This window comes from Nyctibius grandis, chromosome 5, assembly GCF_013368605.1.
Source record: "Nyctibius grandis isolate bNycGra1 chromosome 5, bNycGra1.pri, whole genome shotgun sequence".
In the NCBI taxonomy this organism is placed as follows: Eukaryota; Metazoa; Chordata; class Aves; order Nyctibiiformes; family Nyctibiidae; genus Nyctibius; species Nyctibius grandis.
In genome coordinates this window covers 74337803-74356811 of record NC_090662.1, presented here as the reverse complement: position 1 = coordinate 74356811, position 19009 = coordinate 74337803, and the positions used below count along the sequence as shown (strand labels likewise).

At 40.0% G+C, this 19009-nt stretch overlaps 1 protein-coding gene across 1 annotated transcript in view; it reads right to left on the bottom strand.

The window, feature by feature from the left end:
- The window catches only part of PRMT8 (protein arginine methyltransferase 8), a 65909-nt gene extending 47352 nt beyond the window's left edge, over window positions 1-18557 (bottom strand). The window contains exon 1 of the mRNA XM_068400479.1: window positions 17985-18557. Coding sequence (XP_068256580.1) covers window positions 17985-18059 — 75 coding nt within the window. The 5' untranslated portion in view covers window positions 18060-18557. The remainder of the gene's footprint in view (window positions 1-17984) is intronic.
- Between the last annotated feature and the right edge of the window lie 452 nt (window positions 18558-19009).

Below are 19009 nucleotides of genomic sequence, written 5' to 3'. Positions count from 1 at the left end.
AGTGAGCATATTACAAAAACCACTAATGGGAATCACATCAGTATTATGATTGATTTTGCTAAGTGTAACCTACATTTGTATTGTGTTATCAGTGTATTTTGTATCATTCTACTAAATCAGAAATCCCAAGTATCATCAACTGTCTTCAAGTAAGACACTAATAAGACATTTGATATTTGACGTTACACCCTCCATGCATGGAATATCTATAAAAAACTGGTCAAGACAGTATTAGACTCTTAACACCTATATACAACTAGTATTTTCATTTGTAATCATTGGAATAAAACTCTTGTGAAGACATTCAAAGCTTTATTTTTATCAAATGTAAAGGGTCCAACTGTAAACAAATCATTGGGGAGAAAACTGGCAAAAAGCCTTTAACTTGTGCTCAGGAGCCCCAGCTGCTAAAATGAAAATAGTAGCTTTTCTGCTTCACAAGCATGGTTAAGTGTATGGTGGGAGGAGAGTTCTGACTCCATTCTCTCTTGGGCACCTGGAAGTTGAGGAAGACATTTTTCCCTCGAGATTTACAATGAAGAGTGCATGTTCTCTTCCCTCTCCAAGCTTAACTTGCAGTGAGAATGTATGAATTTTATACTGAACAGTTTCAGGTAAGTTAAAATATCATGAACAGTCTACCTTGAACCACAGCCATTGCTATTCATTAAGGGGCTGTCTCCATCCTGGATTTTGCCTCTTTGCAACAAGCAACTGCTACTTGCACCACATGGTGTCAGATGAAGCTGAATCCTTCCTGCAGGTCTCAGGCATGAAAGGGCAGCCTGCATTCTGCTACCCCATTTCTGTAGCTGCCACACACCCTTTCATGCTTTTCTGTTGATATCCTGTGTGGGTCCTGACTTTTCCTTCCTGTGAAAAGCTTTGGCTCTGTCTAATGCATTCACAAGAGCACATGAGCGGCAAGACTTGCATGTATGTGCATGAGTGGTTCATCTTTTTCTTTACTTATGCAATAATACAGAAGTAATTCAACTGATTGCTGTAGAATCACTACAGACTGAAGAAATGTCTTCACTTAGAAGAACTGCAGAGCAAAAAGGAAATTACTAGAGACAACATGAGCAGAAAACGTAACCGACGGTAGAAAGATCTGTATAACTGGGCTTCTGTTCAAATCAGTCTTACATTGATGCTGTGTAAATAGGCTGATTAGCATGAAGACAGATGTTCTCTGATTAAAGTGCTTCTGACCTGTGATTTTCACTGATTCATGTGACTTCTCTTAACCTGAAAAGCTTGGAGTGAATCTCAGCTTTAGAAAGGTTTTTACTCTTCACAGTTATGGAGAAACCTTGAAAACACTGAGTAAACGTTTCCAGGTACCAAAAGGCCTATAAAAGGAACGCATTGACGCAAATTCAGTGTCTTTTTTTAGCCAGTCTTATCACCTTTACACATATGAGGTTGGCATTATTGTTCTTTAGCCACAGTATGGGCACAGCATGATGTACAGCAATGCAAAATTCTTTACTGCACCAGTCCCATCTGTGTTCTCATGGTGGAACAGGCCTTCAGTTTCTCTTGCCTTTTGATGTGCTGGTGGATGTGCCAAAAAAAGAAAAATCCCACCAAAATCTGTGCATTGGCTAAGATAACTGTGAGTCAGAGGATAGGACTGAAAGTTTCGCTTGCTGGTTTTCTGAACATTAACATGATTTAAGAAACAGGAAAACAAAAACAGAAGAGAGAAAAATAATAGAAGCAAAAGTAGTGTTTCCCTATAGCCTGCTGCTGGCCATGTCACTGAATTCAGATCTGCCAAAGCTGATTTATCTTTTTCATGAATCTCAGGACCACAAGAACAGCATTTGGCTCATTCCAGTACTACTCATACCTCATTTCCAAGAAAAACCTTTTTCCCAGTTTGTCTAGTGGTGATTCTTGGAAGCCACAATAAATTAATGTGCAGAGTGGGAGAAGATTCAAGGTGATTCAAGGTTTTATTGATACAGAGTGCTTTTTTTTTTTTTTTCCTTTTTGGAACATATTAAGTTTCTTGGGATCCTGTTTCTTTAAATATTTCCCCTGTTCATAGAATGATTGGCAGCTGAGTGGGATAAAGGAGAAGCAGCATCACCTCTTACTTCTGAACTGGCTGCACATTTAGAATTAATAGGGAGAGAGAGCTTTCTAACAGGAAGAAGATTCTGAAAATGTGAAAAACAGCAAAAAATGGGATTTTCTATAGGACTATGAATCAGGGGAATATGTTTTCAGGGCTGTCATACAAATGAAAGAACACTGTGTTTGGTTTGTTAATATGACTGAAGGTTGGCAGCCGAGCCACCCTAGTCTCTGTCTAGGATCAACAGAAAGATTGAGGCTTCTTTAAAGTATGATTCAGGTTTGAGATGGGCAGAGTTGCCATTCAGAGGTGTTTGTCTCTGTTGATTAAACAGGACAAGTAAGCCATCAACTCAGACACCTTCTTAAAGCATTTGAATTTATGTGAGCAGAATCTAGATCCTAGTTCATCCATTTAAAGTAAAATTATAAGAACAGAAAATAATAAAGATTTGTTGATCCGATGACAGAGAACATCAGGACCCTAACCAATGAGTTGTGCATATTTGCTAAAATAGCACAGAAAACAAATTACTGCCATCAAGAAAATCCTGAAAGAGTGCCTTGAATAACTCTTGAACCTTTTCAGGAACATAAGCATTGCAAAAGGCTTGTAAAAACTGGTTTTCTTGAGACACTGAATCACTGGAGGTAAAACCATTCAGCATCAAATAAAAACAGTGCTTATTTTTCTCCTTTTACTGACAACGTAGTAATTTTCAGCAGAATTCTGAAGCACAATGCGAGTCAGAGGAATGCACTGTTCTGCCACCAGCAGCACAACTGACACAAATTGTATATCACAAGCAATAAGGTTTCTTTTGAAGACCATACCATGAAGAAAGATCTAAATGATTAAGATGAAGGAAGAACAAAGGAAATTGAGAACAGCATCTCCCCTACCTCCTTAAAAAGGTCCAAATAAATAATACCATCTTTATTCAACCTAGGATTTCTCACTAAAAACAGATGATTAAGTAGGATTTTGATCTTAAATTGGTGTCAGAGATAGTGAAGTCATACCTAGCAGTTAAAATACTTAAACTAATGCAAAGTGATAAAAGCTAAATATGGAATTGTTGGCAAGTAGGTGAAGTAATTAATTGTCTTGTTTTCCTTTGTTCTGGATTGTGCAGACCATACAATCCAGTGACTGTAATAAATCATTGGTCCTTTTCATTTTATTGAGACCTCAGTTCACCTGGTGTAAAAGAAAACATTATCAATAGAGATGTGAAAATATGCAGCACTTCACAGGACTGAATGTTTGAGGAAACCCAGGGACTTTGTTCCTTTGTCACAGATTCCTAAATTTAGCAGATTTTTAAAATATCAACCAAGGAAAGAGAAAGAATGCAATGCATAAAATGTATATATAAAGCTCTTAGATTTATAATTTTATTTATATCTTGTGTTTGATTTTATGAAATCACAGAATCACAGAACAGTTGAGGTTGGAAGGGACCTCTGGAGGTCATCTGGTCCAACCCCCCTGCTCAAGCAGGGCCACCTCAAGCCAGTTGCCTAGGGCTATGTCCAGATGGCTTTTGATTATCTCCAAGGAGGGAGACTCCACAACCTCCCTTGGACAACCTGTGCCAGTGCTTGGTTACCATATTCAGATGGAACCTCCTGTGTTTCAGTTTGTGCTCATTGCCTCTTGTCCTGTCACTGGACACCACTGAAAAAAAGCCCAGCTCTGTCCTCTTTGCACTCTCCGTTCACATATTTGTATATATTGATTATATCCCTGAGCCTTCTCTTCTCTAGGCTAAACATTCCCAGCCCTCTCAGCCTTTCCTCACATGAGAGATGCTCCAGTCCCTTAATCATCTTTGTGGCCCTTTATTGGACTCTCTCCAGTATGTCCACATCTCTCTTGTACTGAGGAGCCCAGAATTGGACACAGAACTCCAGGTGTGGCCTCCCCAGGGCTGGATAAAGGGGAAGGATCACTTTCCTCAACCTGCTGCCAATACTCTGTCTAATGCAGCCCAGGATACCATTGGCCTTCTTTGCAGTAAGGGCACATTGCTGGGTCCTGTTCAACCTGGTGTCCATCAGGATACCCAAGTCCTTTTCTGCCAAGCTGCTTTCCAGCTGGGTGGCCTCCAGCATATATTGGTGTATGCAGTTGTTCCTCCCCAGGTGCAGGACTTTGCACTTCCCCTTGTTGAACTTCATGAGGTTCCTGTTAGCCCATTTATTCAGCCTTGATTTGCTTATTCAAATTTATTTGGATGTAAAATCAGTGTTTGAGCTATTTTCCGATTTTATTTTTCCTCATGATTTGAGATCACCAAACAAGGAAATGGGTGGAAACAGGAACCACATACCAGATTTCCTCTTTCTGGCAAAAATATTATTTCTCTGTTATTTCACTCTTCCTATACACTTATAACTCACAAGTCCCTTAGTGGACCTGTAAGTAGTAGTGGCTTTTAAGAAAAACCTTGACCCCCAGTGGCTTCTGTGTTTTTAATAGGGATTAGACTTTCACACCTCTGAAAAGTCTGCAAGTAATGAAACATGTCAGATGCAGTCAAGAGGCCATAAATATAATATACGGCATGGAAAATATAAATGGTACTTTGTAGAATATGATTAATATTGATGTTTATTATCATGACATATCTTACAAGAAAATGCATTGCTAATGACTTAGGAGATACTAGCTGCTAAAGAACTGTTGTAATTCTTTATAGAAAAGGTACTCTGTGCACATAGCAAAATTCAGACTTGCTAAATCCTGTTGAAAATTGTCACTATAACTAGGTACTTGTAGCATATATTTCTGTCCTTGTAAGATTGTACTGGTCATGGACTTCTGTAGGGATATAACTTTGGCTTCCAAGAAAGATAGGTCTTGATCATACATAATGAAGAGCATAAGAGTGACTTCATGATTACTATTACATTGAGATTCTAAACGAAGCAAAACAGATATCTTATTTTTTAGGACTTCAATGACTTAACACACTATCCATATTTGGCATAGTTAATCTACAAGGTACAACTGATTTTTCCATTCATTCTCTTAGTGGATGTATAGTTATTTGAAATATTTCAGTACAGTTTAGAGTCTTGAACCACTTAACACAGAGTTATCGTATCTGTCTATGATTGGACAGATATAGTATATGTTTCAGGAAATGTCAGACCTGCTCACAGACAATTGTGGTTTATATGTGCTAAATCCAGTGCATCTGTGAGTCATCAAACTTACTGTACAATACGCACAATAAGTCCCAGACTTGGTTTAAATAAATAAACTACAGACTTGGTTTAAATTATACTACAAGTTTAAATTATACTACAAGTCCCAGACTTGGTTTAAATTATACAAATGTGTGTGGTGTGCAGAACAATCATCATTCAAAAACACAGGATTCACTCAGCCATTCCAATTACAGTATAATCCCAGGTAAACTTTTCAAAATCCCTAAATCTAACCTATACAAAATATCTGTACAGAACTAGAATAAATGTCTAAGCAAGTACAGGCATACACGATAGCTAAGACGAAGGCCAGGATTTCAAAGGTATGTGGAAGGGTATGTGGAAGGAGAGTGTCACTCCTTTAAGGGCATCTGGTCAAGGACCTTTTCCAATGCAACAGGGACAATAAGAAAAGGAGGAAGCCATGAACAAGAACATATCGGGACACAAACCTGACTGACATGATAAGGGAGGCAGTGATGAGAACCAAACCTGGTCAGTCACATCAATTGATAACGGCACGTGAGAACATGAGAAAGTTTATTCCAGTGAGGTTATCTGACTGGGGACCTGTCAGTTGGGAAACTAAGGGGAAAAGGGGGAAACCAGAAACAAAATACATGGAGACACAGACCTGACAAAACAAACGTGGAGACAACAGCAAGAAACAAACCTCACCACTCAAACTAACTGATGGACTATCAAGAAATCACAGGTGCCACTTCCAGGAAGGTCTCTTTGTGTGTCTTCTGTTGGGAATGATAAGCGTATTAGTGCTTTGCCTAATAACTTGTTAATCCTGACTGCCTTTGCTATGTTAGACAATAAATAACTGCTTTGTACTTTTGAGTTGAATATATTCGGCCTACAAGAGATTCTCTGGCATGGTGAAAGGTGCCCATGAACAGAGTGACTCAGAGGGAATGATAGTAACAGTGCCTAAATTTCTAAAGGGTTTTTGAAGAAAAAATATCTTTAAGAACCAGGCTTTTACATATTTCTCAATGTATTCTTACTGGCAAAAATGTTCAAATGAATGACCTCTCTGAGAGTAATTAAACTGCATTTTATGCATTTTAATTGAGTTGGTCTGACTTGTAAGTGTGCTGTCTTATTCTCTGACCTCTGAGATGTGTAGGTGTTACAGAATTTAAGAAAACAAGACCAGTTATATTTAATTGCTGAATCGAAGGTGTGAATGCTTGGAAGTGATCTAAACTGAAACAGACAAGTATTTTTAAATGCTCCCTTTCTGAATCAGGAGTTTGTTTTCCTAACAGCTCACCAAGTTAGTTGAGTTTTGTTAGGACTGTATCTGAAATGTGAGCTTGTTATTTCAACTTGAAATGGAAGGCCATATCTTCCTGTAATTCTCCACAATTAAACTGAATTTTGTCAGAACATTCATACAGAGGAAGACAGTGAATATAAAGGATGTTATTGAATGAAAAGCTAGGACTTTTCTGTGAAACTGCCTTTTCAAACATAGAGTTTCTCTGTCAACATATATAAAAAACATTTGATGTGGTATAAGACTTTAACCAGGAATTTATCATTATACAGTATATGAGCCCACCATGGCACAGTAGCGTCTTCTCTGACGTAGTTCTAATAACACTGACAACCTCGGCACACAGAGAAATGAAAGTCACAGCATAACATGCAGTTTGAATTTATGCAAATATAAAACATTGTGTGTATATGCATATGTATAAAGACACATACACATGATAAATAATTTTGTAAGTAAGCATATTAATGTGTTTAAAGAACTGCATACTTTCCTATGTGGCGGAAATGACAAATGATCACAATGTTAAGGCTGTCATTGAATTATTAAATAGCATAGTCTTGCTCATTCAGAACTAGTGTTGTGTATTGCATTTGCATTTTAGTTCTAAGACAAGGAGTAACTTTCTTGATTTGAAATAGTGTTAGAGTAGAAACTGTTGTGTCAGTGTGACTGGATATCTTGTTGGTAATTCATTAATTACCAGTCTCTGGAACTACACTGGATATGAATGGTTTTTTATCGGTGATGGTATTTTTTAACCACACTGAAAGAGCTATTTAAACTTAAATCTTGAGTTTAAAAAACCCTGGTAAAGGAAAGCTTATCATAAGTCTGCTTAGTAATGGACAAAGAAATATTAATCTTTCTGCAGACTGTAAAGGCAATCTTGTGTATGTCTGAGACTGACTAGTCCTCATTTATAGCAAGGACAACATATATGTCCTTAAGCACTCTGTAAATTTAGCCTAATGAAGTACACTTGCTCATACTTGGCCATTAAACATTATTTGGTTTTGGTTTACCTAGTCTGAGAAATTTCATTGTAAGAGACTGAGATTAATAACCCATCAACTCCAGGCTTGGGTAGTGCATTTGTTCTCAAGAGGGCTGCAAATATGACAATTAACTTCAATGTGTTTTCAGCAGTTATTTAAGAAACTTGGATATGTATCTAACATTCAGAACACAGGTAATCCCACTAGTTCAAGTGGAATTAGTTTTGCTCCATATTATGCAAGGTGGATGGGGAGTGTTTTTAACTATCCTGCCAGTATGGAACTTGATTCTACAATAAATAATCATGCTGAGTGCTACTGACACACATGAGCAAACCAGTGTGTTCAGCATTTCTTGCATTATTAATAGAACATTTACTGAAGTAAAAAAGATCTTCAGCGATTAATGTTAACTCCAATAGGTTCTGAGCTACACCCGTTAAAAAGATATCTTAGTGTATTAGTGTATTTCAAAAAGATATCTTAATGAAATAGTGTATTTCAAAAGCAGTTGTTGATAGTCATGTTGATAGAAATCAGGCTTGTATGGCTTCATGTTAACAAGAGAATAAGCTTTTGCTATTTCAGACCCATCTTTCAAACACAGTTAAGAAAGGGATATGAGAAAGTATGCTCCTAACATTTTTATACAATCATGAAACAGAATGATGAAAACTCTATTCTTGAGCAAAACCACTGGTGATTCATCCTTTTAAATACAATTTTATACATAGATGTGAGCTGGTTTTGAATCTGCACAAATCACAAATAATTCTGCTGAAACTGGTGCATTTACATGAGGGTAAACTTATCTTGAGATCAGAATGCCGTTGTTTCCAGTAGGCATGGTTAGAATACTCAGTTTTACCTGGTGGAAATAGATCTTGCAAGCATAAATACTTTTGCCTCCCACTTTACAAAGTGACAAAGACATATTTTATGAGCACTAAGGAGCATTATTTGCTTTCTGTTGAGAAAGGAACAGACCTATCAGATAGAAAGATGGCACAGAGACTTTTTTCTTCAATAAAATAATTGTATTGAGGCTACATGAAAGCATGTCTTCTACTAAAAAAAAAATCCTAAAAGAATAGTTTCACATTTTCATGAAAATCTCACAGTAATAAGTGAAAGCACCTTCTCTGCTTAAAATCCTTATCTATCTTTGTCTCCCATTAAGTTTATCTGCTTAAACAAAAATTCTCTCAGAAAAGCAGGACAGAAATTTAATATCAAATACAGAGAAAACAGAAACATAAACCCAGTTTTGAATTGGCCTCGTTTTACAAGTTCTAGGCTAACCTTCATTAAAACTGTACACATACTGTCACAGTACTAGTATTATAATTCATTAAAGTACATTTGCAAAATCTAATAAGTGTGAGATGGAGTTTGGCACTGGAGGCTTGAATTAACCTCTTGGTACTGAATGAGAAATGATAGGTAGCAAGACACATGCTTCGAATGGCCTTGAAAATTACAATCAGCTTTCTGATTTAATAGAATACAAAGATTCAGCAGATTAGATATTAATAGAAGGGTAATGTAGTTAAAACAGCAAGCTAGGAAAATTATCTTCTCATTAATATGTCAAATTCAGCAATGACATAGTGACTGTGATCAAACATGAGGTGAGGTGAGAGGTATGAGTGCCTGAGGTGGAACTGTGGTGAGGTGGAGCTGAGCTGCTACTCCAGATCCTGACATGGAGACTAGTGAGGAGCATCGCATTTTCTCCTGGCTCTACTCATAGCAGTGGTGATTGGGGTGGGGCTCAGAAAACAGTATGTGTGTGTGCAAGGGTATGAGTGTGGGTGAAAAGCTTTCACTGACAGAGTCTCTCTCTCACAGTATGGTAAGCCAGTTATTTGTGGGATTAACCATTGATTAACCATTTGCGAGACAATACTGATAAAAGCAAATTTCAATGGAGAATTTCAAGGAAGCTTTAATACACACACCTTGGTAACTAATTTAAAACAGTCTTGTGTTTTTCTGTGTTATGTTCTTTCCTCATTCATGGTTGGTTGGGGTGAATCACAGGGCTAGAACTACATACTATCTCTTCTTATTCTGTGACTGACTAAAGTAGTCAATAAGCAGTCAATGTTGGTTTTATTCTCTCTGATAGAGAAACTGAGGTTTTCATTAGACCTTACCAGCTTTTGCAAAACCCCCTATCATTTCCTTATTTACAATCTGTAAAAGGGTGAATTGATTACTCTCCTGACGACGTCCTGCTACCTCCACCTACAGCTCCTTGACTGCGGACATTTGTTGAATCCGACAATGGGACAATAAAGTGCAACAAGAAATTATTCTACAAGTACATAGGCACCAAAAGGGAGGCTAGGGAAAATGTGAGCCCATTGCTAAATGGGCCAGGGGCCCTGGTGACAAATGATGTGGAAAAGGCCAAGGTACTCAGTGTGTTCTTCACCTCAGTCTTTACTGGTAAGACCTGCCTTCAGGAGTCACGGTGTGATTCTGTGACTTTATTACAGTAAATTTAAGTATGTATTTCTACTGTTCCTGCTTTTATGGAAATGAGCAGCTTCTCTGGATGTTGACTGTATTTCCCTATCTTTCCTTCCTACAGTTTGGAAGGTTCAGACAGGACAATAAGAAAAACTTTCTCACTGAGAGGTCTCTGCAACACTGGAAGAGGTTGCCTAGAGAGGCAGTGGAGTCTCTGTGCTTGGAGGTTTTAAAGACTTGGCTAGAGACAGCAATGGCTAACGTGATCTAATGCTGCTGACTGTTTGTCCTGGTTTCACTGGGATTTGGTTTCAGTTTGTGGCCAGCCATGGTGATCAGCAGTTAAATCTGGGGCAGCTGACCCTGGCTGGCCCACAGGTGTATTCTACGTCATTGACATCAAGCTCACTATAAAAGAGAGGGTTTGCAGGGAAGGGGTGGCATTTCTTGCTCTCCTTGCCCCTCCTCTCTGTTTGTTGTTGTGATTCCTGGAGCAACTTGCCAGTGATTTGTGGATGAGTATATTTTTGTCTGTTTTGGGTTGTCATTTATATTGATTTTCTCCATTTCCTTAAATCTGGTTAACTTCATCCCATGAGTCTCCCTCTCTTTTTCCCAGTTCCCTTCCTCATTTGGGGAAGGGACATTGGGTGAGAGAAAAACTGCTATCGTTTAGCACCGGGTGCGGGCTAAACGAAGACACTGTTCTACACTGACTGTGACATTGCATGAGATGTTCTATAGAAGTCCTTTCTAACCAACACATCTGTGTTTCTGCAATGACACTGTGATTCCTATTTATAAAGGACTCAGTGGCGTTACTCCTGATATATCCCAATGTAACTGAGATTAGACTAAAAAAAAAAAATTATGCGTCCTGTACTGCAGACAGGGCAATGTCTAATATAGGGCACAGTCATGAGGTATATGGTCCTCAAATAGAAAGAGTTCAGAAGTATTTATGGGAAGGGTTAGTTACTCTGTCTGTGACTAAGGAAAACAAAATCAGTAGCTGGTCTTTATCCCAAGCTGGGGTCAAGCTTCAGGGCAATGGATTGATGAATAGTACAATGATGCAACTCTAAATAATTTCCTTGCAAATGTTCTGTTACTAAAATAGTCTCTTAATTTTGAAAAGCAAAGACATTGGGATTTTATTTATGATCACCTAACATTTCATACTCAAAATACAAAGCAAAAGTATCTTTAATTTCTGCACTTAACGGAGCTTTCAGAAAAGCAAACTTGGCAGTGAGTGCTTCTTCAGGTAAGTCTGCCTTATTTCCAGTTCTGGTCTCTAAATCTCAAAATTGCTGATGCAATAAAATGAAGATAAATAGATTTTCCATACCAGATTTTCAAACTGAGTTTCTATTTTTAGAAATACGCAGATTATGGAAAAGACAAAATTTTACATACCTTTTAAAATTTGGATTTTTTGAGATAATTTTTTCACAACTGGGAGCTGAAAAACCTAGCTTATAAGAAATAAATAAAGCCATCATCCTTCATCTTTCTACACCTCTTAAATCTCAGTTTAAAACTGACATACAAAGAGTGAAATAGTGGCCATCCTCTCACAGTCACTGTGAAGTGATAAAGTTGTCTCAGCTCCCATGCAACAGCTTGAAAGCAATAGCATGCCAAGGGACTCCATGGGGTCAGTATCTGTTCAAGAACACAGGAAAGAACCAGGTAGGCTGTGATTAGTCAGCAATTGCTCCATCTTGCATGGTGAAGACACCCTTGTGGCCATCAACTCAACCACTTAATGGGCCATCTCCTCTTTGCTTCCTTAAGATGAGTGCTTCTTGTTTCTATTGTTTAGAGGTTATTCCCCAAGAAGAAACAACATTATGGAAAGGACAATCCCATTTTATCCTAAACTCTAGATCAAAATAAAGCTGGCATTAAAGCTAGTGAGCAGAACAGCAGGCAGCAGGACTCTCTGTGGAATGAGAGGCAGGAGCAACCAGTTTCATCATTCACTCCCTTTAGCTGTTCATCACCTCATCTGTCAATGGACTGAACTTTGTTACAAACTCAGAAAGGATGAGGCAAAAATCTTATGAAAAGATTAGGCTCAATGCTTTTTTACCTGTATGTATTTCTTTGCTCTGCCTGCACCAGGAAGGGCACAAGCCTTCATCTTTCACAATCAGGCTGAGGGTGAAGCTCTGGAAGGCACATGAGTCAGTCTTGCTAAGCTCACTTTCGGCATGGACGTAGAACTCTGAAGAATTTGGTGCTTTTCACAGACTAAGGTTGGAAAAAAGAGTTGTTATGGCAACTTCTGTGCAAAGTGCTCACTAGCAGGGAACCTCTCTTTTAGCATTGCCACAATGACATGATATGGCCCATGATATCACCAAGATGAACCACACAATTTCTAAAAAATACCAGTCATCTTCACACTAAAATGCTGTTCACTAGAACAACCCTATGCTGGCAGAGGATGATCCATGCTAAGATATCTTTATCTTTAAACTCTGCTTTGAGTGATTGCTGTTATTCTTTATTTAAGCATAAACATTTTTTGATCTTATTTATATTATTAATGCCAACCAAAAGTTATTTCTTCAATGGGACCAAAATATTATGGTCAATGTCTTGAATTTTTAGTATTAAATTTGAGAAAGGAATGGAATGCATTTAACTACACAGAGATCTTCAGCAAAGCTAAATTAATGTTCTGCACAGCTGAAGATGGTAGGAGAAGATGGCTCAGAGCCATATTTCTGCTCTCCCACTCCTGAATTGTCTAGAAACAAAAAAAAGCTCCCATGACTATATTAGAATTGCCTTGTTACTAGCCTAAGTAGCATTGGCTACTTAGTCCTAGTAGGAGCATTGTACAGGATCAAAATGTGGTGGAGTACTGCTTGCTTTAATGCAGAGCTGCCTCTATAGCCCTTGGAGATTTGACTACATCCACAGTGAAAGATTCTTCACTGACATCATGGGTCAGCTTTCTGACTGCCTTGTTAGCAGTGCAAAACATCTAGAGCATGGGCCACTCTTCTGGTCTCTATAGCTCACCTATACTACTTGCATACACCAGCTACCACAACTTTCCCTGGTCAAAGTTATGTGACATAGGCATGTGGCACACCATTCAGAAAGGTTAAAAGGTATGTCATAACCTGCTTCTTCAGATAGCTATCTGACACCATGTCAGATCTGTTGTGACTTCTGTTAGCCTAAGAAGTACACCACATAGCAGCACTATGTCTCTCTTGGGTAAACATCACCTACCATTAATGTTCATTTATATATGGTGTTCTAAGCAATTTAATAACACCAAATAATAATCTTCTACAGCACCTTTCACCAATAAATCACAGAATTCAACACTATGAATGGGAAAGCTTAGAGGGATTAAATTGTATCTCCAAGACCATCCAGTGTAATAGCCAGGAACAAAACTTAATGTTTACTGAATAAATTCAGTCCACTGTTCTCTGTTAGGCACCCTCTTCCTACTCATAATCATAAACAGAAGCTCATGATTTCAACAGATTTTATAATCTCTTTTCCCCTCAGTAGTGGTATGGCTGGATTTCATGCAGATAGGACATTATAATCTCACTTCTAATAACAGAGCAGTTCCTTTCACAGACCTGGATCTCATGATACTGTGCCAGTTATATTCATCTGTATGGGGAAAGCACGTCTGTTACCCCAAATCTTCAAAATAATTTTTTCTCCTAACCAAATCCCAAGCTTTGTATAACAGAACATTCAGGGAGGGCTCTATTTTGCTACCATTAATAAATTACCCAATGTCTCTATTCTTAGCAATGAAACAGGCATCTTTTCTCTCTACAACTGCAAAGTCTGCAGCATAAGAACTGCCTTTTATGGAGTTACTGTGCAACTGCACCGTACAAAATCATCCCAGTTTTAGATTCTAGAATTGTTTCAGTCAGCAACTAACCTGTTACGTGTAGATGTATATGTCTGTTGGATGTGTACATAAACCCTGGCGCTTTGTGCTATTGCAGCACTTTGTGCTTATTGCAGCCTTTCAGTACTTAAAGGGGGCTTATAATAAAGATGGGGATAAACTTTTTAGTAGGGCCTGTTGCAATAAGACATGGGGTAATGGTTTTAAAATAAAAGAGGGTAGATTTAGACTAGATATAAGGAAGAATTTTTTTACAATGAGGGTGATGAAACACTGGGGCAGGTTGCCCAGAGAGGTGGTAGGTGCCCCATCCCTGGAAACATTCAAGGTCACGTTGGATGGGACTCTGAGCAACCTGATCTAGTTGGAGATGTCCCTGCTTGTTGTAGGGGGGTTGGACTAGATGACCTTTAAAGGTCCCTTCCAACCCAAACTATTCTATGATTCTATGATTCTATTCCCTTCACCTGGTATAGGTTCACAAGTTACATTCAGGCACACTTCTGAAATCTCACTTCTTTCAGTTTGTTTCCCATCACTGATACCAGGCCTGCTATTAATATGGCTTCCATTTAATACATTTAAGAGACCCAAAACCAGAAATCTACAGCAGGCCAGCACCATGAATTTTGCAGAATCTTCATGCATATGTTCTACAAAGAACAATTTCTTTCACCTTGTTTTCTGTCTGAGTGCCTTTAATTATTTGCAGAGAACTCAATTCTGGATCTGTTATTTATGCAAGCAGTCCTGTTTTATTTAGACAAGTCATCTTTCATGACTAAAGATAGAGAGGTTAATTTTTTTATTGTGAGGAGAGGTTCTACAGCTTTTGTTCCAATGGAACTTCTCTTAAAGTTCATGAGATGGCCAAGGGGAATAAAGATTTTCTGAATCTTTTTTTCCCTGTGCACTCCAAACAAGGATCCAAAACCATTCTAGGACCCTGTCCTGGTTTGGCCTTCAGTGAGGCTCTAAATAGAGAAGACTTATGGTTTTATTCCCCTTGACTTTTATTTTTATACAAAGCATTATGTACTCTCAGGCTGCTATAAACCCATACAAAAAAACACCGGTTCCACTTACACTTTGGCAGACAGACTGATATCAGGCTGTTATCAGTACAATAAAATTACAAAACTTTCTGAGCCTGATCCAAGATCCAATAGCACCTGTGGCAACGCTTCCACTCACTTAACTATGTTTTGTATAAAGATATAAGGCTATGGGGATACTGGTAATGTAAATTGTCTGTACAGTCTGGTGCCATGGGAGCACACTTCTGTAAGTTTCCTGATAACACAAGGTGTCTTCCTTGACTGGAAAGTAATGCTAGTGAGCTATTCCTTTTCTGCTCTCTTGTATTCTTATTTGAGGAAACAGTGAATATTGTCTTATTGTAGCTTTGGTTTTCTCTTGTCTGTATTTGTTGTCATCATTTCTTTAAGCTCTTTAGGCTAGTGAGCTAGCACTGTTTTTCATACAGTGTCCATGTTCTTTGTCTTAATGTAACTTTTTAAACTACCCTACTACTAAAACAGCATACTTGCCATATTTGACCAAAAGTTTGATTAATGCTCTTAGTTGTGGTAGATTTAAAAAAAAAATTACTATGAAGCTGTAACGTAAGTAATTGGCTCAAATCAATCTGAGTAAGAACCAGAAGGTTTTTGGAATTATTTGGAAGTGGGGCATTTTGACCATTTGTTAAATGTTTTAACTCTTCATCTCTCATTATAGCTGACATTTTTTACATCATGCCTATCACCATGGCATCAAAGTACTTTCACAAATTTAGTGAGTATCAAATCATGCATAATACTGGTACCCCATTGGTTTCAAATGAAGCAAATTCATACCAATTCCTAATTTGCTCTGACACTTTAGTAAGTCCAAAAGTGAGATGCTTTGTCCTGTATTCCTTCTGTCACAGAACATTTGCTAACTTTAGGAGAAAGTTAGAGAAATACAGGTTTGAAGGTCAAACTGGTATCATATGACTTTGCTAAATATAGATGCTTGACGAGTGAAAGAGCTTCAAAAGCCTTGGCATATTTTGCTTGGCGCACTTCTAAGTCTGCATGTATGCAGGCTACTTCTCTCAGTACTTAACAGATCATCACAAATATGAAAATTAATAAAATAGAAAATATCTTGGCAGGTGTTATGAATGTATCCCTTCTGATTTTCTTAAGGTAGAAGCACAGCAGGATATGCCTAATCTGAAATATTTTCACTCTCATTTCACAAATATGTCGCTGATGGATACTCTGAGGAGAAGCAGCATGCATTTTAATGTTCTCCTAACCTGTATGCAGCATTGGAATGCAACTGTCATTGTTAAGAAAGCCTTCTCCATAAAATGACATTGCTGCGTGTGCAGCATTGCACAAGCAGAAAGACAAAGGCAGTCAAACAACAAAAATGTACTAACAGTGAATTGAAATAGAAGAGGAATATTTAAAGAGCTCCCCTCACCTATTTTCCCTGTGTAAAGACAATTTCCATTGAAAAATGGCTTTGAAAGGAACTGGCCGTGCTTACTTGTAAATTTCTCCTTGCAATACTGCCCAGGATCCTGGGACCTTTAATGCAATATGTGCTGTCAGTATTACAATAGTTTACAGATGCGCAGCCAGACTGCTTGCTATTTATAGATTCCTCTTCTGCAAACAGTACTCTATGGGGTTGTAATACAGTAGTAGGCACGTTCTTTGACTTAGTGCTTACATCACATTCATTTAAGAAAATTCTGTTCTTCACCTCGCATGGCAAAGGAGGCATATTTAGGAAGGTCAAGCAAGAGAGAGCACTAATAGGAAGAGAAATGTGGGATTCATGAGGGAACAGGACACCTACTGGGAGGACTATCTGAAAGAAGATATTTGGCAGAGACATTAAAAGAATAAAGGAGAGAAGAGTCATGTGCTCACTCACACTGAAGTGGTGCTTTTGTTCTTTATTACCTCTGCAGGGCAACCGAGGAGGGGGGTCAATTGCCGCCCGTGCATGTTAGGGCAAAGCTGTTGAAGTTGGTTGGGGTGCAATGTCCTTGGGGGTCTGTACGTGGCTGTGCTGCACATCGCTTAACGACGTGTTAAGCGTTCGGAGTGCTAGGCACAGTCTATTAATAGAAACGGGGAGTTTGACACACACTCGCACTTTCTCACATGCTCCCAGAGAAGCTGTGACTGCATCCTGCATCCTTTGGCTTTTCCAGATCTGAGACTTCGCACACTGCTGTAATCCCTTGAGAAGTATCAGTGAAGTCAAGAGAGCCCTAGACAAGTAAACAAGGGCTGCTCAGCCCCAATGTTGAGGAAACCGAAGGTAACGGCGGAGGGGGGCGGATTTGATGAGGAAAACCTGAGAGCTCGCAGGGTACCCTCTTGGCCCGAAGGCAATGCAAAACTATTCCCGGCACTGCTCAAGCCAGCCGGGCACAAGGGGGAGCGCTCCTCCTGCCCTCCGCCCCCGCCTCGGGCATCTCTGCTTGGTAATATCCAGGATGCTGCAGAGACACGGATGCTCCTAAAGTCCCCCAAACGGTCCCAGCAAAGGCTCCACGGCGTTCTTCCAGGCAAAACGCGCTCAGAGCTGGCCAAGGCGCTGTCGCAAGGGACCTTCTCCGTCCCTTTCAGCCTCCTCAAACAGACAAATAACCGTCCCCGTTCCTCACCGCCGCACACACCCCCCTCTCCTCCCAGTCCCCCGCACGGAGCCTCACCTCCACCCGGCCCACCCCAACTTCCCGGGGAACCAGCCGTAAAGCGGCCTCTTCCGGGAAGCGGCCCGAGCGGCAGGAGGGTTCAGCGGGGTGCGAAGTTCTCTGCCTAGGGGCAACGGGGCGGGGGGGCACATGCAGGAAATCACAGCAGCAACGGAGGCAGGGGCTAGCCGAAGGAGCCGGGAAAGTTTATCTGCACTTACTGCTGCTTCTGCTAAGGAATCTAAGCTCGGGGCTGGGGGAGCTCGGGCGCCGGGCTCTGCCTCGCATCCTTACCTCGGTGCTGTCGGCGGCGTTCTCCGCCATTTTCCTCCTCAGGAGCAGGCAGCGGGAGGAGTGTTTCATTCCCATAAGAGCTAGCCAAGGGGTTGGGGCTTCGGGGCTGGTGTTTTGTTTAGTGTTTTCAAAGGTTGCCAAACACTGGTGTACACCAAAGGGTAGGGAGTAAAAAAGAAATTACGGAAAACAGCAATAAATCAGTCAGCTTTGTCCTTTCTGCGTCGTCCACGGGAATGTTTGTCTCCTCTTGGCATCGGGAGGTCCTCGGGCACTTTCAATTCCTCCTCTTTCTCCCCCCCTCCTCCACCTCCAGCGAGCTCTTGGGATGAGCAGAGAGAGGCGGCACACACTCTTCAGGTTAAACTAAAAGGCTGTCGGGCTGTGAGTCCTCCCCTTCAGAGAAAGCAGTCGGGCTAAACAGGAGAGAAGCATCAGCTGAACTGAACTTGGGCGTGCAGTGACCAGCTGGGCATCTTTGTGTCCTGTGGCTACTCTTCCAGAGGCAGAGGGAGCCAGAGATAAAGCAACAGGACGACGAAATCATAGCCCTTTATTTTCCTTCTATGGGCTTCTTTCTTTCTTTCTAAGTCCCAGGAAACTACCTTTAAAGATACTCACAGAATTTGCCACCCTCTTTCTATGAATGTCTTCTGAAATAGCAATCCCTCCTCCTCCTCCTCCTCCTCCTCCTCCTCCTCCTCCTCCTCCTCCTCCTCCTCCTCCTCCTCCCCCCCCGCCCCTTCCCCTTTCCCCCTTCTCTCCCCTTCCCTCTCCCTACCCCTTCTGCTCTTGGGCAGAGGTTGGTGCCCTTCTCTGGGAATTGCATTCACGTGTCTTCCGTAGAAAAAAAACATTATACCAAGCTCCCCCCGCCCCCCGTCGCCTACAACCCTTTCGCACACAAGCACGCATTCACACGTACGCACACATACGTTGTCTCCTTCACACAGGCATGCACGATTTTTTTTTTTTCTTCCCCATCCCTCCTCTTCTTTTGAATCAGCAACACTTTTTTTGCAAGG